The following is a 17,619-nucleotide window of genomic DNA, read 5'->3' on the forward strand; positions in this document are numbered from 1 at the left end:
CAGCTGTTATGGCTGAGGGCACAGGTGTTGGAGCTTCATTCACAGGGAAGCCTCAACATCATGAGACCCGGTGACTGATGGGTTTCATAGTTACTGAGAGGCAGGCACTCAGCTTGGGTGCTCATTCATCTGTGTTCTTTTCTCTTCTAGACCCTTCCCGACAGAAGAAAGTGTTAATGATGAAGACATCTACAAAGGCCTTCCCGACTTAATAGAGTATGTTAAACATTTTCATCAGAATGAAACCACTGACAGTTTTGTGCATCCGGTGTGTGTGTTAACTGTGGGCATTAAGACAATTCTCTGAAGGCTGCATGTGGTTGAACCAGGAAGGAGAGTAAGGATTAAACTAGAACTGGTGATGGAATGTTACAAGAAACATATTCCAGCCAGGCACCAGAGCTTCATGCCTGTTTTCTTAGCCTTTCATCCTAGATCCATAAAAAGCTGAGATCTGAGGATCCTGGTTGGAAGCCAGCTTGTGCAGGAATGTCCATGAAACTCTTTATCTCTCATTAGGTAGCAAAAAGCCCAATGAGAAGGTATGGCTCAAGTGGTAAAGCACCAGCCTGTGCAAAAAGCTAAGGGACAGTGTCTAGGCCCTGATTTTAAGCCCCAGTACCCTCTCTCTCTCTCTCTCCAGACAAAGAAAGGAAGAACGTTTTGTGTTTGCAAGGAACTTGGTGTTCCAGTGTTTTTTAATTCCTATCCTGGGTTCTGTGTTCCCATGCCCAGTATAGAAACATTGAAATGGAGTAAAACTGAAACATTTTTAAAGGCATAGTAGAGGAGTAGTTAAGACTGGACTGGAATAATTAGGAAATAATTAAAAATAAATATATTCTACTACAGAAAATGTGGGACAGGTAGCTCAGGAAAAGCCAGCGTTAAGTGCTGCTGGAGTTGCTGGGAATCTTCCAGAACCCCGTGTTTATTCTGAAGAGAGCATCCTCAGGGACTTTCTTACTTAGTAGTCAGCAGAGGCAGAAGGTCCTTTGCAGCTTATTATCTTGTGCTGATTGAGTGACTCTTGTAGATTACAAATAAATATAGGACATGATCCCCACTCCTGAAAGAGCTGATGACATAGATCAGGCGTGTTTGCAAAGAGATTCAAGGAGTCTATGGAAATTCATCCGCATCCATCAAGCAGCGGGCTACTACTTGGTGCAGATCTTTTGCTTGTTGTCCCTCCACGAAGAGACCTTCCCTGGCCCCCCTGTTTTACTTTCTGTGTTTTGTTATTGTGGCTGTTGTCCCCCTTTTGTTGCTCTTTTTGATGTCTTTGCTTTTTGCATGTAAGTTTATCTGATTTGGGGAGTAGAAGGGGAAGCAGAGAAATGGTAAGACAAAGGATGAACTAATTCAGCAGTGATACTCACTAGACACTAGGTTAAAAATGAACTATACAGCTTGTGGGGGAGTGGGGTTGGAAGGGAAAATGGGAAAAAATGAAGGGGGCTGGGAAGGTGGCTCAGAGGTAGAGCGCTTGCCTTGCATGCTCAAGGCCCTGGGTTCGATTCCTTAGCACCACATAAGAAAAAAGCCAGAAGTGGCGCTGTGGCTCAAGTGGTAGAGCACTAGCTTTGAGCTGAAGAGCTGAGGGACAGCGCCTAGGCCCAGAGTTCAGGCCCCATGACCGGACCCCCCCAAAAAAAAAGGAAAAAAATGAAGGAAGAGATGGCACTGTTCTAAAAGAAATGTACTCAGAAGACTGGGAATGTGGCTTAGTGGTAGGGTGCTTACCTAGCATGCATGAAGCCCTCAGTTCTATTCCTCAATACCACATACACAGAAAAGGCCAGAAGTGGTGCTGTGGCTCAAGTGGTAGAGCACTAGCCTTGAGCAAAAGAAGCTCAGGGGCAGTGCTCAGGCCCTGAGTTCAAGCTCCAGGACTGGCAAAAAAAAAGGTACTTATTACCTGACTTACGTAACAGTACCCCTCTCTGTACATCACCTTTATAATAAAAATAAAAATTTTAAAAAAGAAACTTGCACCACCCACCTGCTTTCAAAGTTTTAAAAATATTTTCAAAGCATTGCCTGAGGCAGTCTGGGATTGCTTCCAGGTGGACTGTATTCTATCAGAAGGTGAGCTGTGAAATCAGGAACTTAACTGTGCTCCTGAAGGTATTCTTAGTGCTTCAAACAGTATCTGTGCTTAGTAGGTCCCCTACAGATGAGTGAGTGAGTAAGTCAATATTTTACATTAAGTATATACTATTCACCAGGCATTATGCTTCAGTATTGAGCTAGCTGGTCAATTAAGAGGTTATTGAGTGCCTGTTTTGTGTACTACCCATGTTAGATGCACTATCTCATCTAATACCACTACATTATTATATTCCTTGTGTTGCCTCAAAATCAAAAGAAGGAAACCAATTTGAAAGGTGAAGTCACTAGCTGAAGGGAATCTTTGGACTGGAGCCCAGTCATTCCTTATTCTGGAGTGGAAGCTTTACATCTGAGAGTGCCCAATAGAACAGTGAGAGAGGTGAGTCCTGCCCACAGCCCCGGGATGGAGGGCCAGCTGCTCTTTCTCGAGTAGGCAGCATTGGGAACGGCCTGGCAGTCTTATTTTTCCAAGTAGCTATTAAGAGTAGTTTTTTGGGCTGGTACTAGGGTTTGGACTCAAGATCTGGCACTCTCACTTAGCTTGTTTTGCTCAAGGCTGATGCTCTCCTTCTTGAGCTATATCTCTACTTCCAAGAGTCATTTCTTATCTTTCCATAAAACCCCTAAGAACTCACTGACCTAAGGCAAGATGGATGGGGATTCGTCCATTCAATTGCCCACAGTCTTTAGAAAGTGACTGGAAAAGATTGGATTTGTTTTTAGTCCTTCCCCCCACCCCCATTCTCCAAGTATTAGGAAGAAGGTAGTTCCACGTCCCTGATAATATCCTTTTTAAAACACCAGTCATGGTCACCCCTACTTATGGATTTTAAAGGCCTCTCCCATTGTGTTCTTCTCACCCATGTTTGTAGACAGGATCTAAGTTGGGAAAGTGGTGTTGGAAGCTAGTGGCAGGATCACTGGGATGGAAACCACCATAGAATGAACGTCACAGACCATTTTCCTTTGTAGCACACCGAGTTCCATTACAATCAAGTCCTTCCTGCTTTGTTATCTTAGCTCTTCCATGGTCTCACCAGGCCTTGCTGTCCTTCTGTGTGTTACAGAACCATAAAACCCCACATAACTACCCCCACTGTTCCCTGGCCAGAACCTTTCAACATGGAACCCCTGGAACTGCAATATGGCTGCCCATCAACTCAGATTTCCAAAGCAGAAATTGAGAGACATCTGTCACTCCTTCTCTCTCCATAATGTCCAACTGGTCATCAAGACACTATCTTTTATTTATTTTTTGTCAGCTAGTTGTAGGACTTGAATTCTGGGCCTGGTTATTGCCCCTGAGCTCTTTTTGCTCAAGGCTAGCACTCTACCATTTGGGGCCATAGCTCCACTTCTGATTTTCTGGAGATCAGAGTCTCATGAACTTTTCTGCCCAGGCTGGCTTTGAACCATGATCCTCCTAAGTAGCTAGGATTACAAGCATAAGCCACCAGTCCCTAGCTCAAGACACCATCTTAAGTCTCTGTGTTCCTCTTACCTGTCTTTACCCTATGTACAAGTGTCAAATCCTTACAGTGCCACTGACTTCTTTATCTGTTACTCCCTGCTCCAGACTATCCCTACGCTTGCATAATACACACTGTTGATTCCCAAATGACCAGGGTAACACCAGACTCAGAGAGTGCATGGCCCTTGACAGTTTGGTATCACCAAGGGGTGGGGGACACCAGGCTCTTCTCACTCTACCTTTGCATGTGTGAATGTTCTTTGGCGTACATACCATCCATCTTTCTCATTCAATCTGGGTGTGTGCCACACCTGTTGATCTGCAAGGTTTGTGCAGGCAGAGCGTGCACCTGCTTTGTCTGTACTCCTGTTTTCCCGGGGAATATGCCAACTCAAGACCCAGATTTGTGAAGCCCTCCCTGATTCTTCAGAGTTATTTTTTTTTGCTCTTATTCTTTACTCTTCATCTCTCTTGCTGCATGTTCAAAATTAAATGTGTATGTATGGGCTGCTCTCCATACCTCTGAATGGGAGAGTTCTTGCTCTATGCATTCTGAACACAGGAGAACCTGGAGCTCACTTGAGGTTTAGTGAATATCAATTGGATGGATGGTGGGGTGGGAAAGCGGGTGGACTCTGAAATGAATTTTTCTCAGAGCAGACTTCTCTGAAGCTTCTATTAACTGCCAGATCTCGCCCCTTAATACACTTTCCTTTTCTCTGGGTATTTGACAGTTCATTCTTCTCAAGTACCTCCAAATAATCACTGGTGACAAACAATCCTGTAAACCTGCTTTGAACCATGTCCCAAGTTACAGAGTGATATTTACAGTTACCTTGTTTTTACTTTTGTTCATCTAACAATTTGTCTGCTCAGGTACAGGAGAGGTGCTCAGGGGGGGCACCACTGGAGAAGTTGAATTTTGTTTCTTTCCAACATGTCTACAGGTTGATTCCCTTCTGTGGAATTATTAGTAGAAGGGATATACAGAAGTCTTGAACTTTGTCCTTAAGGAGAGACTTAGGGTTGTAGCAGAGCATGTTGACTGAATGGATTCATATCTCTCACAAAGAGCTAGGGGAAGTCAATCAAGGAAGCTTGAAAAGTAGGGTGTATATGGACACAAGAGGTTTTTCTTTGTTGTTGTTGTTTTTTAATGTCCTATGTGATTTTTTTCTTTGTTTCTTTTGTATGTTCTTCCCCCTGTGATATATCCCTGTTGTCACTGTATTTGATTTTGGTACCTTGCATCTTGTTTATACATTTATCTAATTTGGGGAAGGGGAGGGGAATAACAAAATGCTGAAACAAGGACACAGGATGACCCATTGCAACAATGAGACTTACAAGAACTATGTTGGAAATAAACCTTACAACTTTAGGTGGGGAGGAAAGGGGGAGGTAGGGGAGGGAAGAAATAGTAGGAGAAAAGCAAAGGAGGGGGTAACAATGCTCGACAGGGAGTGTACTCAGTACCTTACGCATGTAACTGCAACCCCTCTGTACAACAACTTTACCATAACTTTTAGAAAAATGAAGGAAGGGGTAACAAGTTCGGCAAGAAATGTACTCACTACCTTACTTATGTAACTGTAACCCCTCTGTACATCACCTTGACAATAAAATTTAAAAATAAATTAAAAAAAGAAAATAAACAAGTAGGGATTATTTTTAGCTACCAGGAGACCAGAAGAAAGACACAAATGGTCTTAAAATAGACTTTTAATGATTTTTATTTATTTATTTTATTGTGAAGGGGTTACAATTATATGGGCAAGATAATGAGTACATTTCTTATCAAGCATTGCAGCCTCTTCCTTTGTTTACCCTTCACATCCCTTCCCTGCCTCCCCCAGCCCCCCTACCCAATCCTCCCCCCCCCACCAAAGTTGTGAAGTTCGTTTTCGACATGACAACTTGTACATCTCATTGTTGCAATGGGTCCACCTGTATCCTTAAACGACTTGTTTTTCCCCTTCTCCTCCACAAATTATATTGACATCAAATATAGTGAGACTTTTAATGATTTTAAGGGCCCTGCCCTTTTGGTCTTTTAAACAAAATGCAAAAAAAAAAAAAAAAAAAACCCAGACAAAAAACAAAAGTAGAGTATGAGTGTTGGAGGGAGGCCTGAAAGAAATTGTTTTGAAAGTCGGTAGATACTAGATATTGATAATAACTTTGCGGCAACTAATGCTGTAAAATGACCATTCTATTTAACAACATCAATTGATGCACGCATTCATTCATTCATTCATTCAGTAGATGTATTGGGGCTTGAACTCAAGGTCTTGTGTTCTTGCTTGACTTTTTTTTTCCCACTCAAAGCTGATGCTCTGCCACTTGAGCCAGATCCATTTCTAGGTTTTTGTTGGTTAACTATATATAACTGTCTGTTTGGTTTTGCTGCCCTGGCTGGCTTCAAACCTGAATTCTTCTATCTCAGCCTCCTCAGTAGTTAGGATGACAGATGTAAGCCAGGGAACCCAGCTAAAAATATTTTAGATGTTTGTTAACTCTCCTGGCTTCTCCATATCATACCCATTAAGATGGATTGTGATACAGAGGTAGGACACAATATGAAGAAGTGATTAAAACACTCATAGTTATAAAAGGACTTGGTTTTAACCCATGGCTCTGCTATTCACTAGCTGTGTGATCTTGGAGAAATCAACCACTTGATTTCATAACTTCTCAGCTTGTCTTAGTAGATCAAAATGCCAAAGGATACCAGATAAGACAATTAATGCTGGGTGAATTAGGTGAGAGAAAAATCTACAGATGAGTCATTTTTGAGTTTCTATAAAAGTAACTAACTAGGAAGTGTTGGTTACCGTCGCTCTGGTTGTTAAGTTCTGTGGTTTGGTTGTTAAGTTCTGTGGTTGAAGGGACAGAGCCAGTGGGAAAGTCTTTCAGCGCTTCACACAATGCTATTCTTCTTCCTCTCTGGCTTCTCTGGCAATCAAGGGGAAAACTTCCATTCTGTTCTTCTCTAAAACCTAGCAGGCTGTTCTATATCATGCATTTATTATGCAATAGCCGCAAATGATGTTACATGTTGTATTCTTTGTTTTAGTGAAACCCGAGTGGCAGATGAAGAAGATCTCTATGACTGTGTTTATGGAGAAGATGAAGGGGGAGAAGTATACGAGGACTTAATGAAAGCAGAGGAACCGCACCAACCTGTATGACTTTTACTTGTTCTTTTAAAAAGATTCTATTGTTATTATAAAGGTGATATACAGAGGGGTTACAGTTACGTAAGTAAGAGTACATTTGTTTTGGGGGCAATGTCACCCCTTCCCTTGCTCTGTCCCAGTTTTTCCTCCATCCCTACCCACTTTTATTTGTTCTTAAAGTGACTCTAGGTATTTTATTAGCAAAATGATGAGTCAAAAGATTAGTTCACTTCATTGTTACACTTTTTCATTTCCTTTACTTTTTGCTTGCTCATAACTTTACTGTGACTCACTTTTGTGTCTGGAGGTATGAGCATGATATTTATAGTTCAAAACAACCATAGGAATCTCTGGTCGGATCCTTTCATGTTAGTATGTATACCTTTATGGTACATGGCAGGCCAGTTAGCTAAACAATGGCAGAAGGGTTGGGTTGTAGAATATAGTTTAAGTTGATCATGAAATTATACTGTTAAGGAAGCAAACCTCTTGCAAAACAGACCACTTTCCCCTCTTTAAATTTAATATAAAGCAGAACACCTGTGCATCATGCCTGTAATCCTAGCTATTCAGAAGGCTGAGATCTGACAGTCTTGGTTTAAAGCCAGTGTGGGCAGGAAAGTCATTGAGATTCTTCAGTGAGCCAGCAAAAATGGAAGTGGAGGTATGATTCAAGTGCTAGTGCATTAGCTTTGATTAAAAAAAAAAAAAAGCCAAATGAGAGCATGAAGCCCTGAGTTCAAGCCCCAGAACCTCCACCAGAAAAAAAAAATATGTTAAAGAGAATATCTTCCCATTTGCTAGGTGATTTTGGTAGGCTTTTTCCCTCTTGTTAGAATCCGAGAATCACATGCAGTGATAGCCAGTTAGTGTCTTCTAAACTTTATCTGCTGTGAATGTATCTAGCACTATCTTAGAATTTGAAATATGAAGAAGTCATTTACGTAGGTTTTGTTCACATCCTCCTTTATCAGAAGACTTTTCTCCATCCTCTGGGTGGGACATGCAGGGGGTTTCAGAGCTTTGGTGGGTGGGGCTCCACGCTCTGCTCTGACCTGTGATTGAGGGCTGGTGGGCAGCAGACATCTCTGTGGGTAAGAACAAGTGATCCAGCCTGTGCAGGGGGAAGTGTAATGAACGTGTGGTGTCACTTAGCGCGTGAGCAGACAGGTCACCATGGCAGCGTTTTCAGAGAGATTTTAGATGATGAGCATTGTCAGTACCTCCTGCAGTTGTCAATTGCCTTGGTGCCAGCACATCTGTATTCTTGAGGACAGGCTTCACCCTGCTGGCAGCGCTGGGTTTCTATGTGGACAGGATAGAGTTAGCAATAACAATAACTTACAGTGCCTGGCCAGGTGCAGAGTACTTAATGAGGATTCTGTCCTTTAGAGCTGCTGCTTCATGAAGAAACGTGGTGAGCTTGTTCACAGTTAGGGAGCTAATAACAGCAAATCCAGTACTTGAACCAATTTCTTCCTTGTAGCCCGGAATCCTTGATCCTGGTATGGTGCTCTGCCTACTTCAGTCTCAACACACCCAGGGAAAGAACCACATAGATGTGGATGTTGGAAAAATATTTGACTTTTACTCCTCATCTTTTAAATATTTTTAAAATAATTATTTCTATAATATATGTACAATATACTGTACCTTAAGGAAATTCTTGTACTATTTCCAAGTTAATGACATTTGTACAGGATATTTTTAAGGGAAAATTTCTATACTCAGAAACTTGTTCTATCTATCTATCTATCTATCTGTCTGTCTGTCTGTCTGTCTGTCTGTCTGTCTGTCTGTCTGTCTATCTATCTATCTATCTATCTATCTATCTATCTATCTATCTATCTATCTATCTATCTATCATCTATTTATCTTAGTCAGTCCTGAGGTTTGAACTCAGAGCCTCATGCTTGCTAGCAGAGGGGGACAGACTTCTGTCCCTTTCTAGTGGTAGTTATTTTTGAGATAGTGTCCTTGTTTCCTACCTGTGTATGTACATAGACCATGATCAGCCTATTTTAGACTTTGCATCACAGCTGGGATATCAGTCATGTACCACCTTGCCCACCTTCTTCCAGTGGACTTTTTGCCTGAGGAGGCCTGGAACTTTTGATCATACTGATCTAGTCTTTCCATAGAGCTAGAATGATGGGCATGTACCACCACACCTAGCTATGGATTGAGAAGGAGGTCTTAGGAACTTTTCTGCCTGGGCTGCCCTGGACCCCAAATTCTCCTGTTCTTAACCTTCTAGTATTCCAGGCCTGATTTACTGTCCTCTGATGGAAGCTTTTCCTTAATCACCTAAAACTTTCTAATTTACATTGTCCAAAAAATTTATGAAAACTGCAAAGATACAAGTGTATTTAAGTATATCTTTCAGTTAGCTTTTTTTATTCCAGTGAAAATTTAAGACAATCAAGCAATGATTGTGTTCTCTTTCTTCATAGTACCGGGTAGATTGACATATGATTTGATTAAATCATTTTATTTCTATCCTAACTGCAGAAATGTCCAGAAAATGATATACGGAGTTGTTGCCTAGCAGAAATTAAGCAGACAGAAGAAAAATATACAGAAACTTTGGAGTCAATAGAAAAAGTAAGTCATTCTTAGGTGCTAATGTAATTAATACGCTCAACTCCTTGTTTCTGCTGTGTGAAGTGATTCTAATTTTTGTAGAACTGACATTTAAAAGAAATGGGAAGATAGCTACCACATGTCTCATGTGTAGGTCCATTTTTTTGGTGCCAGTACTGGGGGACTTGAATTCAAACTCTTTTTTGGGCAGAGGCGGGGTCCGGTCATGGGGCCTGAGCTCTGGGCCTGGGTGCTGTCCCTCAGCTCTTCAGCTCAAGGCTAGCGCTCTACCACTTGAGCCACAGCGCCACTTCTGGCTTTTTTCTTTTTTGCTTATGTGGTGCTGAGGAATTGAACCCAGGGCCTCATGCATGCAAGGCAAGCGCTCTACCACTGAGCCACCTTCCCAGCCCGAACTCACACTCTTACTTAGCTTTTTTGCTTCAGGCTGGACTTCTACTACTTGAGCAACACCTCTGTACTGTCTGTTTTTGCTGGTTAAGTAGAGATAATAGTCTCTTGGATTTATTTTTCCCTGGGATCTTCAGATCTCAGCTGTCTAAGTGGCTAGGATTGCAGGTGTGAGCTACTGGCACTGACACTAGGTGGTTTTTGTGTGTGTGTGTATGTACATGTGTGTTGAAGGGGGAGGGATCTTGGTTTATGACCTGGGATAGCCCGGGCTGCAATCCTCCTATGTGCCACTGTTTCCAGCTCTTGTGCTTCCTTTATGGCTGGGATGAAAGGTGTACACCGACCGGTCCAGCTCTTGGATGAGATGATGTTCTGTAAAACAACAACAACAAAAACGTTTTATGGTGGCCTTAACTATGATCCCCTGATATCCACTTATAAGATACTGAAATTAAACGGTGAATCAGTTCAACAGTGAAAACCACTAGACACTACGTTGGAAATGAATTACACAATTTTGGGGGAGGAGAAAAACTGGGAGAGAACGAGGGAGGGGGTGACACTGTTCAAAGGAAACATATTTATTACCTGATTCATGTAAATGTAACTCCTCTGTATATCACCTTTACAATAAAATTTAAACTAAAGAAAACGCACTGAAATTCTCAAGGGATGAAGGGAAATGATACATAAAATCACATGAACATATCATTGATCTCAAGAGTCTTTACGATGTCTTGAGGCATGTTTTCTTAGTCTCCAAATGTATTTCCAGAATATTCATGTTTTTGACTAATTTGGCCAGTAGTCCTGTCTCCCTTCCTTTCTCCTTTCTTCCCTCCCTCCCTCCTCCTCTCTCCCTGTTTCTCTTTTTTTCTGCCTCCCTCTCTTCCTTTCTCTTTCCCTCCCTTCCTCCCACCCTCTCTCTTTTTTCTGCCTCCCTGCTTCCCTCCTTATCTCTCTCCATGCCTTCCCACTCCCCTCCCTCCTCTAGAAGTACTTATTGTCTAAAATTGATTTTATATTTTAAACAAGTTAGCCTATATTTATATCCATTCTCCAACTGTAAAATCCTTAAGACAGAGAAAATAGTTCCTACTGTTTTTTGTACTTACAATGCTGATAAACAATTGACTTCAGTAAAATACTTGTTATTTGTTGATGGAAAAAAAAGATCATGAAGAGTCGATCAAGTTATGCTTCATTATTATTTCCCTCTTCTCTCTTGATAGTATTTCATGGCACCCTTGAAACGGTTTCTGACAGCCGCGGAATTTGATTCAGTCTTCATCAACATTCCTGTGAGTAAGCGCACCATATAGCTACAGTTGTGACGTGCTTCTATAAAATCCTCAGTTGCTTAATGGGTTGCAGATTCTTACTCAAGCATTCTCTTGGATTCTTTAAGAATTTGAATCCTTTTTTTCCTTCTCCAGTTCTTATACCCATTTCCTTGAAAAGCCAATCCATTATCTCTTTAACCAAAAACCAATTGGAAGAAACACAGAACACAAAAGGATAAGTATGATTATAGCTTAGCCATAGCTAGCTGCCATGAAGAGACAGTCTCAATTAGCTAATCCTTGGTGCTGTCTGTCTGTCTGTCTGTTTTCTTTCTCCAGCTCCCTGAGATGCCCACCACTTCCCTCCATTCACCAGCTTCCTTGGCTTCTGCTCTTTTGTGTTTCTGCTTCCAATTGTATCTGTCCTAACTTGCATTTAATGAGACATCACTTCCTCATCATTGAACAGACTATCTAATGGCAACCTGTGATTTTCTCTTCATTTAAGTAAAGGATTTTAAAATTATGTCATTTTATAATCTTACAGGCTTGGTATTTTCCAAGAAATACAGAATCGAGCCACCCACGTGCTATGCCAAAGGAGGCACTGTTAGTCAAGATTCAAGTGGTTAGGTCTCTAGAACTGGCTTTGCTTTGTATACACACACACACACACAAACAATAAACCATTCAGAAACCGGAAGTGGCGCTGTGGCTCAAGTGGTAGAGCACTAGCCTTGAGCTGAAGAGCTGAGGGACAGCGCCCAGGCCCAGAGCTCAGGCCCCACGACCGGAACCCCCCCCCCAAAAAAAAAAAAGAATGTGAGTTCAAGTCCCGTCTGTGTTTTCTGGCTGCTGAAAATTACTTGCTTACCAGGAAAAATGTGAAGTTCTGACTTCGGAATTGCTGTAGTAAACTGTCTAGTACAATTTATCAGCTTCTTATTTTTATCATCAGTAATTTAGTCTGATTATTATTAGCTTAATACCAGGGCATCACTAATTGACCAAAGTATAAGTTTACATTTCTGTGTTCCAACCCCATGAATTGTTGCTTGATTTTTGTCAATAAACCATTAAGCACTTGGGTAGTTTTATTTAAAGACTTTACAGTGATTGTAAAATGCTGTATGAATTTTTATGCAACAAATAAGTGATCTTCTAGTAACTAGTGAAATAACTTTTTCCCATAGGAACTGATACCTCTAGTCAGATGAGAAAGTGTAAATACTTACACACATAGCTCTCTTTTTCTCTCTTCCTGTCTCCATGTACCTTTTCCTCTTCTCTTTCTTTTCCCTTTCTATCCTCTCCCTCTAACTTCTTGCTTGTCTGGATCTATCTCTTCCTCTCCTCTCTTGATCAGGTATTACATATTCAGTATATCTGGATCTAGCAACAGTATCTATCATTGGTTTGACATCTGTTTTGTTGTTGTTGTTGTTCTGACTCTTTTTTCACATTGTTTTCTTTTCTAAGGAACTTGTAAAAGTCCATCGGAGCTTAATGCAAGAGATTCATGATTCCATTGTAAATAAGAATGACCAGAATTTATATCAAGTTTTCATTAACTACAAGGAAAGGTAACATTCACATTTACACATTTGTGGGTATTAGTTTGGAATTATAGTGAAGGTTAGTGTTAAAAGAGTTTATAAAGAGCTATTTCTACTGTGTGTTACCATCCTACTTGAACAGTGATTAGGAAATAGGACAGGCCTTCTTGGGGCAGTAGTCTGACCTTTATATGTGTAGGTGTATTTTAAAATGTACAGCGTCCTATTATTTGCCTTGCCAATCAAAAGGCTGAGATTCTTTCTCAGGCCTTGTTACTGCTGTGTGTCACTTAAGTGATTCTTTTCCCATATGGAAGTGTTGGGGATAGATTAGCTGGAACCTAACACTCTTTCTAACTCTTAATATTTTATGATCCTCTAATTTGGAACATTTGATTCACAGTCAAAAGTTTTCCTTTCTAGGTTGAAATATGCTCCTGAGCCCGGCACCTGTGGCTCACCCTTATAATCCCAACTACTCAAGAAGTTGAGGTCTGAGTATCACAGTTCAAAGCCACTCCAGGCCAGAAAATCAATACCTCTTACACACACACACACACACACACACACACACACACACACGTGCGTGTGCACGCACCCAAAGTGGAGCTGTGGCTCCATTAATCAATACCTCTTACACACACACACACACACACACGTGCGTGTGCACGCACCCAAAGTGGAGCTGTGGCTCCATTAATCAATACCTCTTACACACACACACACACACACACACACACACGTGCATGTGCACGCACCCAAAGTAGAGCTGTGGCTCCATTGGTAGATGACAAGGACAAGGGATAGTGACCAGGCCCTGAGTTCAAGCCCCAGTACTGGCACACACATGCAGAAATAAATCTAAATGACTCAGATGAATTGGTGTCAAGAAAATGTGCTTATAATATAATGCTCCCTCATTTCAAGCAATATGTTTTCAAGCAATAAGAAATTGCTTATGAATTACTTCACTTAAACTTATAGATAAATATTAACAGTATATTAGTAGTTTCCTCTGACAGAGAATTAAAAGGAATCACAAACCAAATGGGCTTTTGCAAATGATCTGTTTTGTGGACATGCAGCACAAACAGGTCCCTACTCCTTACAGTTCAGCCTTTCATTCATGCTCGCTGGATGATTTATATTCCTTAATTAAAACTAGTAAGGAATGGGAGTTTATTAATGAGTGGAGGCATAGTGAGTGCAGTAAAATTACAGTAAAAAATAAAACTGTGCTCATTATGAGTCAAAAGTAAAACGTTTATTTCTTGGGCCAGGCCCCGGTGGCTCATGCCTACAATCCTAGCTACTTAGGAGGCTGAGATCTGAGAATTGTGGTTTATAGCCAGCCTTGACAGGAAAGCCCATAAAATTCTTATCTCCAATTAATCACCACAAAGCTAGAAATTGAGCTGTGCTCAAATGGTAGAAAATGCTTAGAGACAGCACCCAGACCCTGAATTCAGGCCCAGAACCAGCACATTACAAACAAGTTATGTCGAAAACGAACTTTACAACTTTGGTGGGGGAGGGGGAGGAGGGTTGGGTGGGGAGACCCGGGGAGGATGGGAAGGGATGGGAAGGGGAAACAAAGGAGGAGGCTACAATGCTTGATAAGAAATGTACTCATTATCTTGACCATGTAATTGTAACCTCTCTGTACAGTATTTTCACAATAAAATGAAAAAGTTTACTTCTTGGTAGAGTGCCTTCCTATCAAGCCCAAGGTCCTGACACTCAGTATAGCATGTAATCACCGGTGTACACATTGCACATGCGAACACACAGGTTAATCTCTAATAGGAACTGAAAAAGAATATATGAACTTTTATATATTGATATGTACTTAAACAATGTTTATTATTTTAGTAATACATTCAGCTAGTAGGTATTAATAATGTATTTACAGTGTTATATATTATAATTATATTATATATTTGAATATAACATTATAGTCAAAAATATATATGTAATCAAATAGTAGTTATTGAGGCAGACTGTAAATTCTACTTGATATAAAAATGCATGTGATCCATTCAATTTTAGTACTAAGAATGAATCTTTTATTACTATATGAGCAACAGTTCTGTGATTGTGTACAGGACATGTGTTGCTATGCCTGGTCCTACGCATGATTTTAAAGAGATGTACATTCTGCTTCTTTCTTCCACTGCTTCATTCTTCCTTTTGATCTTAGGGATTTCTCCCTCTGTCTTTTTCCCTTCCAGGTTGGTTATTTATGGGCAGTACTGCAGCGGAGTGGAGTCAGCCGTCTCTAATTTAGACTACATTTCTAAGACAAAAGAAGATGTCAAACTAAAATTAGAGGTGCCTGTTGATTCTTCCATTTATGACATAAAGTAAAAGCAACATTTTCTTGCTGAATGTGATCGTATTGTTTCACCACCCAGATGATCTAAAATAACCTATATGGTAGTCATAATAACAGAAGCAAGTCTAACTGAAGACTTGGAGTTCTTATACATTATATCCTTAGGTCCCTGGGGCTCTGTGAGATATATCCAAATCCATAGACATAGATAAGGTACCTATGTGAAGGATGAAGAGGACATGGTATAAAGGAGATGCACACAGCCTTATGCTAGCTTAATGTAATATACCTATACTTAGGTTTCTATGTGGTAAGTTTTACATAAGAGAGCTCTGTGTATAAGACTGAGCTATCATTTCAGTGGGAGCCGATGTATGGATTTATTTTCCTCTTTAATCATCCCCCTTCCTTCCTTTGCAAAATTATCTTTAAGAAGTTGTAGAAAGGGGTTTCAATTCAACATGCCAATTGATGAGTACAGTGCATCTTAATCAGTACATCTTCTATCACTATTCCTCTCCTCTCATTTATGGGACTTTGTCACTTATGGCTGGTGCCACTTGAGACTTGCTTCCAGTTCCAGCTCTTTTTTTCTTTTTGCCTCTCACTTATTTTGCTCTACAGGTGCTTTCTTTGTTTTTTTTTTTTTTTTTTTTTTTTTGCTCAAGGAGATAGTCTCAAGGACTTTTGCCTGGGCTGGCTTTGAACTTCGATCCTCAGATCTCAGCCTCCTGAGTAGCTAGGATTACACTGGTGCTTGGAAAGTTTTGGCTTTTTGCTGGTTACTTTGAAATAAGAGTCTCAATGACTTACCCTCTTGTGGGTCTTTGAACCTCTATCCTCAGATCTCATCCTTCTGAGACAGTATGATTGCAGGTGTGAGCTTCCAGAGCCAAAAACTTTTCTTTTTTGTTTTATGTTTAGTTCAGCAGTGAGGGTAGTGACACAAGGGGAAAGAGGTGGATAATTTGCGGTTCAGATCCCTCTTATTGTTTTGGCATAGTGGTCATGAATTTCTAACTCCCCTCTCTCACAAATTTACATATTATAGGTAACCAAGCAGTACTAAATGTTATCCTTTTTTTAAACCTCTGTTTTCTTTGGCTAACATTGACCTTAAGGCTGAAGCTACTTTAGGTGCCATTAAATAATACCTGACAGTGTATTTCTTGTTCCTCTTTAGGGAATAGAATAGAAATGAGACAATTAAATAAAATGTTATGGCTCATTCAACTAGTTTTTCCTAGAGCAGTTACTAGAGAAGTTGTTTAAATAAAGATATAAAATGGTGGTTCTAGATGGGAGTCAGCAAGTTGTTACAGGAACCTCCATGAGTCCTCAGCCTGGTTGAATGTCTGTTCTTTGTTCTCTCAGTCATGTTCCAGGTTCCGCACATGCTGTGTATGAGCAGTGGTTATACCTTAGGGTGAGGGAAGATCTCGGGCTGGGCTTGAAAGGCTCAGGCTGAGTGATGCTGGTTGTCCATACCTTAGCTTAAAAGCCCCTTTCTGACCAGGACCCCATTTGGAAGTATGTAATGAGATACGGTGGTCCTTCAACAAAACACTGGTGGAGCTACCTGCTGCCGGCCCCCGTGGGAAGGCAGCAGCCTGCCTTGCCTTGTCTCTGCGCCTCCTCCTGACTTTGGTTTTATGGTTAATTTTATTCTTAGGATTTTTTTTTGTCTTTTTCTTTTCTACTTTGGAAACAACAGCATAGAGCCAAGGGTGGTAATCTTGTTTTATTTTCATGTAACCACCAAAAAGTCTGGAAATGGAGGTCTGGCATCTATGGTAGAACACTAGGTTTGAGAGAGAAAATCAGGGGACAGCACCCAGGCTCTGAGTTCAAGCCCTCATATTGGCCCATATTAGTGTGCCTGGCTCGTTCCTTTTCTTTCAGTTATAAATGGATTTAGGTTAAATATTTCATAGAATGCTCCTGAAGAATTGTTTCTACCCCTTATTATTTTTCAATGCTAGTGAGCATTTTAACCCCTAATATATAACATCAATGAGGCTAGATTTTATCCCTCAAATTTAGACTTAAAAGAACTGATTCCCCCCCCCAACAAAGGTTAAACTAATACTGTGTGCTCACAAATCTCTGTAGTGATTTCTGTGTACTTCAACATGATTTGTAGGTGCATAGCTTTCCGTTCCTAGCAGAAAATTTCTGTTTTCTGTTGGGATGACCTACTATAGGAAATATAAGCCACAGCGTCTATTCTCAGGAGCTTTAAACAGCAGTAGGAGGGATATGGTTATGAATTAATAATCATATCGATAATGATTACCACTCATGATAATAATCATGATTTGGCCTATTTGAGACCCAGGATCAAGAACACTGAACAATCTGTAGAAGCATTCAGTTGAGCCAGGCACTGATTAGTAGTTCAGGCCTGTAATCCTGGCTGCTCAGGAAGCTAAGATACAAGGATCATTGTTTGAAGCAAGCCTGGACAGGAAAGTTTGTGAGACTCTGATCTCCAAAAAACTACCAGAACAACCAGAAATGAAGCTGTGGCTCAAGTTGAAGAGTGATAGTCTTGAGCAAAAGAAGCTTAGAGACAGAGTCCAGACCCTGAATTCAAACCCTAGGACTGGCACCAAAAAAGGAAGGAAGGAAGGAAGGAAGGAAGGAAGGAAGGAAGGAAGGAAGGAAGGAAGGAAGGAAGGAA

General features: G+C 40.7%; 1 protein-coding gene across 1 annotated transcript in view; it reads left to right on the top strand.

The window, feature by feature from the left end:
• Positions 1–17,619, top strand: part of Vav3 (vav 3 guanine nucleotide exchange factor) — a 354,621-nt gene that overhangs the window by 157,560 nt on the left and 179,442 nt on the right. Inside the window, exons 4-9 of the mRNA XM_013031889.1 lie at positions 151–216; positions 6,663–6,771; positions 9,277–9,369; positions 10,995–11,063; positions 12,525–12,628; positions 14,833–14,932. Coding sequence (XP_012887343.1) covers positions 151–216; positions 6,663–6,771; positions 9,277–9,369; positions 10,995–11,063; positions 12,525–12,628; positions 14,833–14,932 — 541 coding nt within the window. The remainder of the gene's footprint in view (positions 1–150; positions 217–6,662; positions 6,772–9,276; positions 9,370–10,994; positions 11,064–12,524; positions 12,629–14,832; positions 14,933–17,619) is intronic.

The sequence above is a fragment of the Dipodomys ordii genome, unplaced genomic scaffold, assembly GCF_000151885.1.
Source record: "Dipodomys ordii isolate 6190 unplaced genomic scaffold, Dord_2.0 Scaffold146, whole genome shotgun sequence".
NCBI classification, from domain to species: Eukaryota; Metazoa; Chordata; class Mammalia; order Rodentia; family Heteromyidae; genus Dipodomys; species Dipodomys ordii.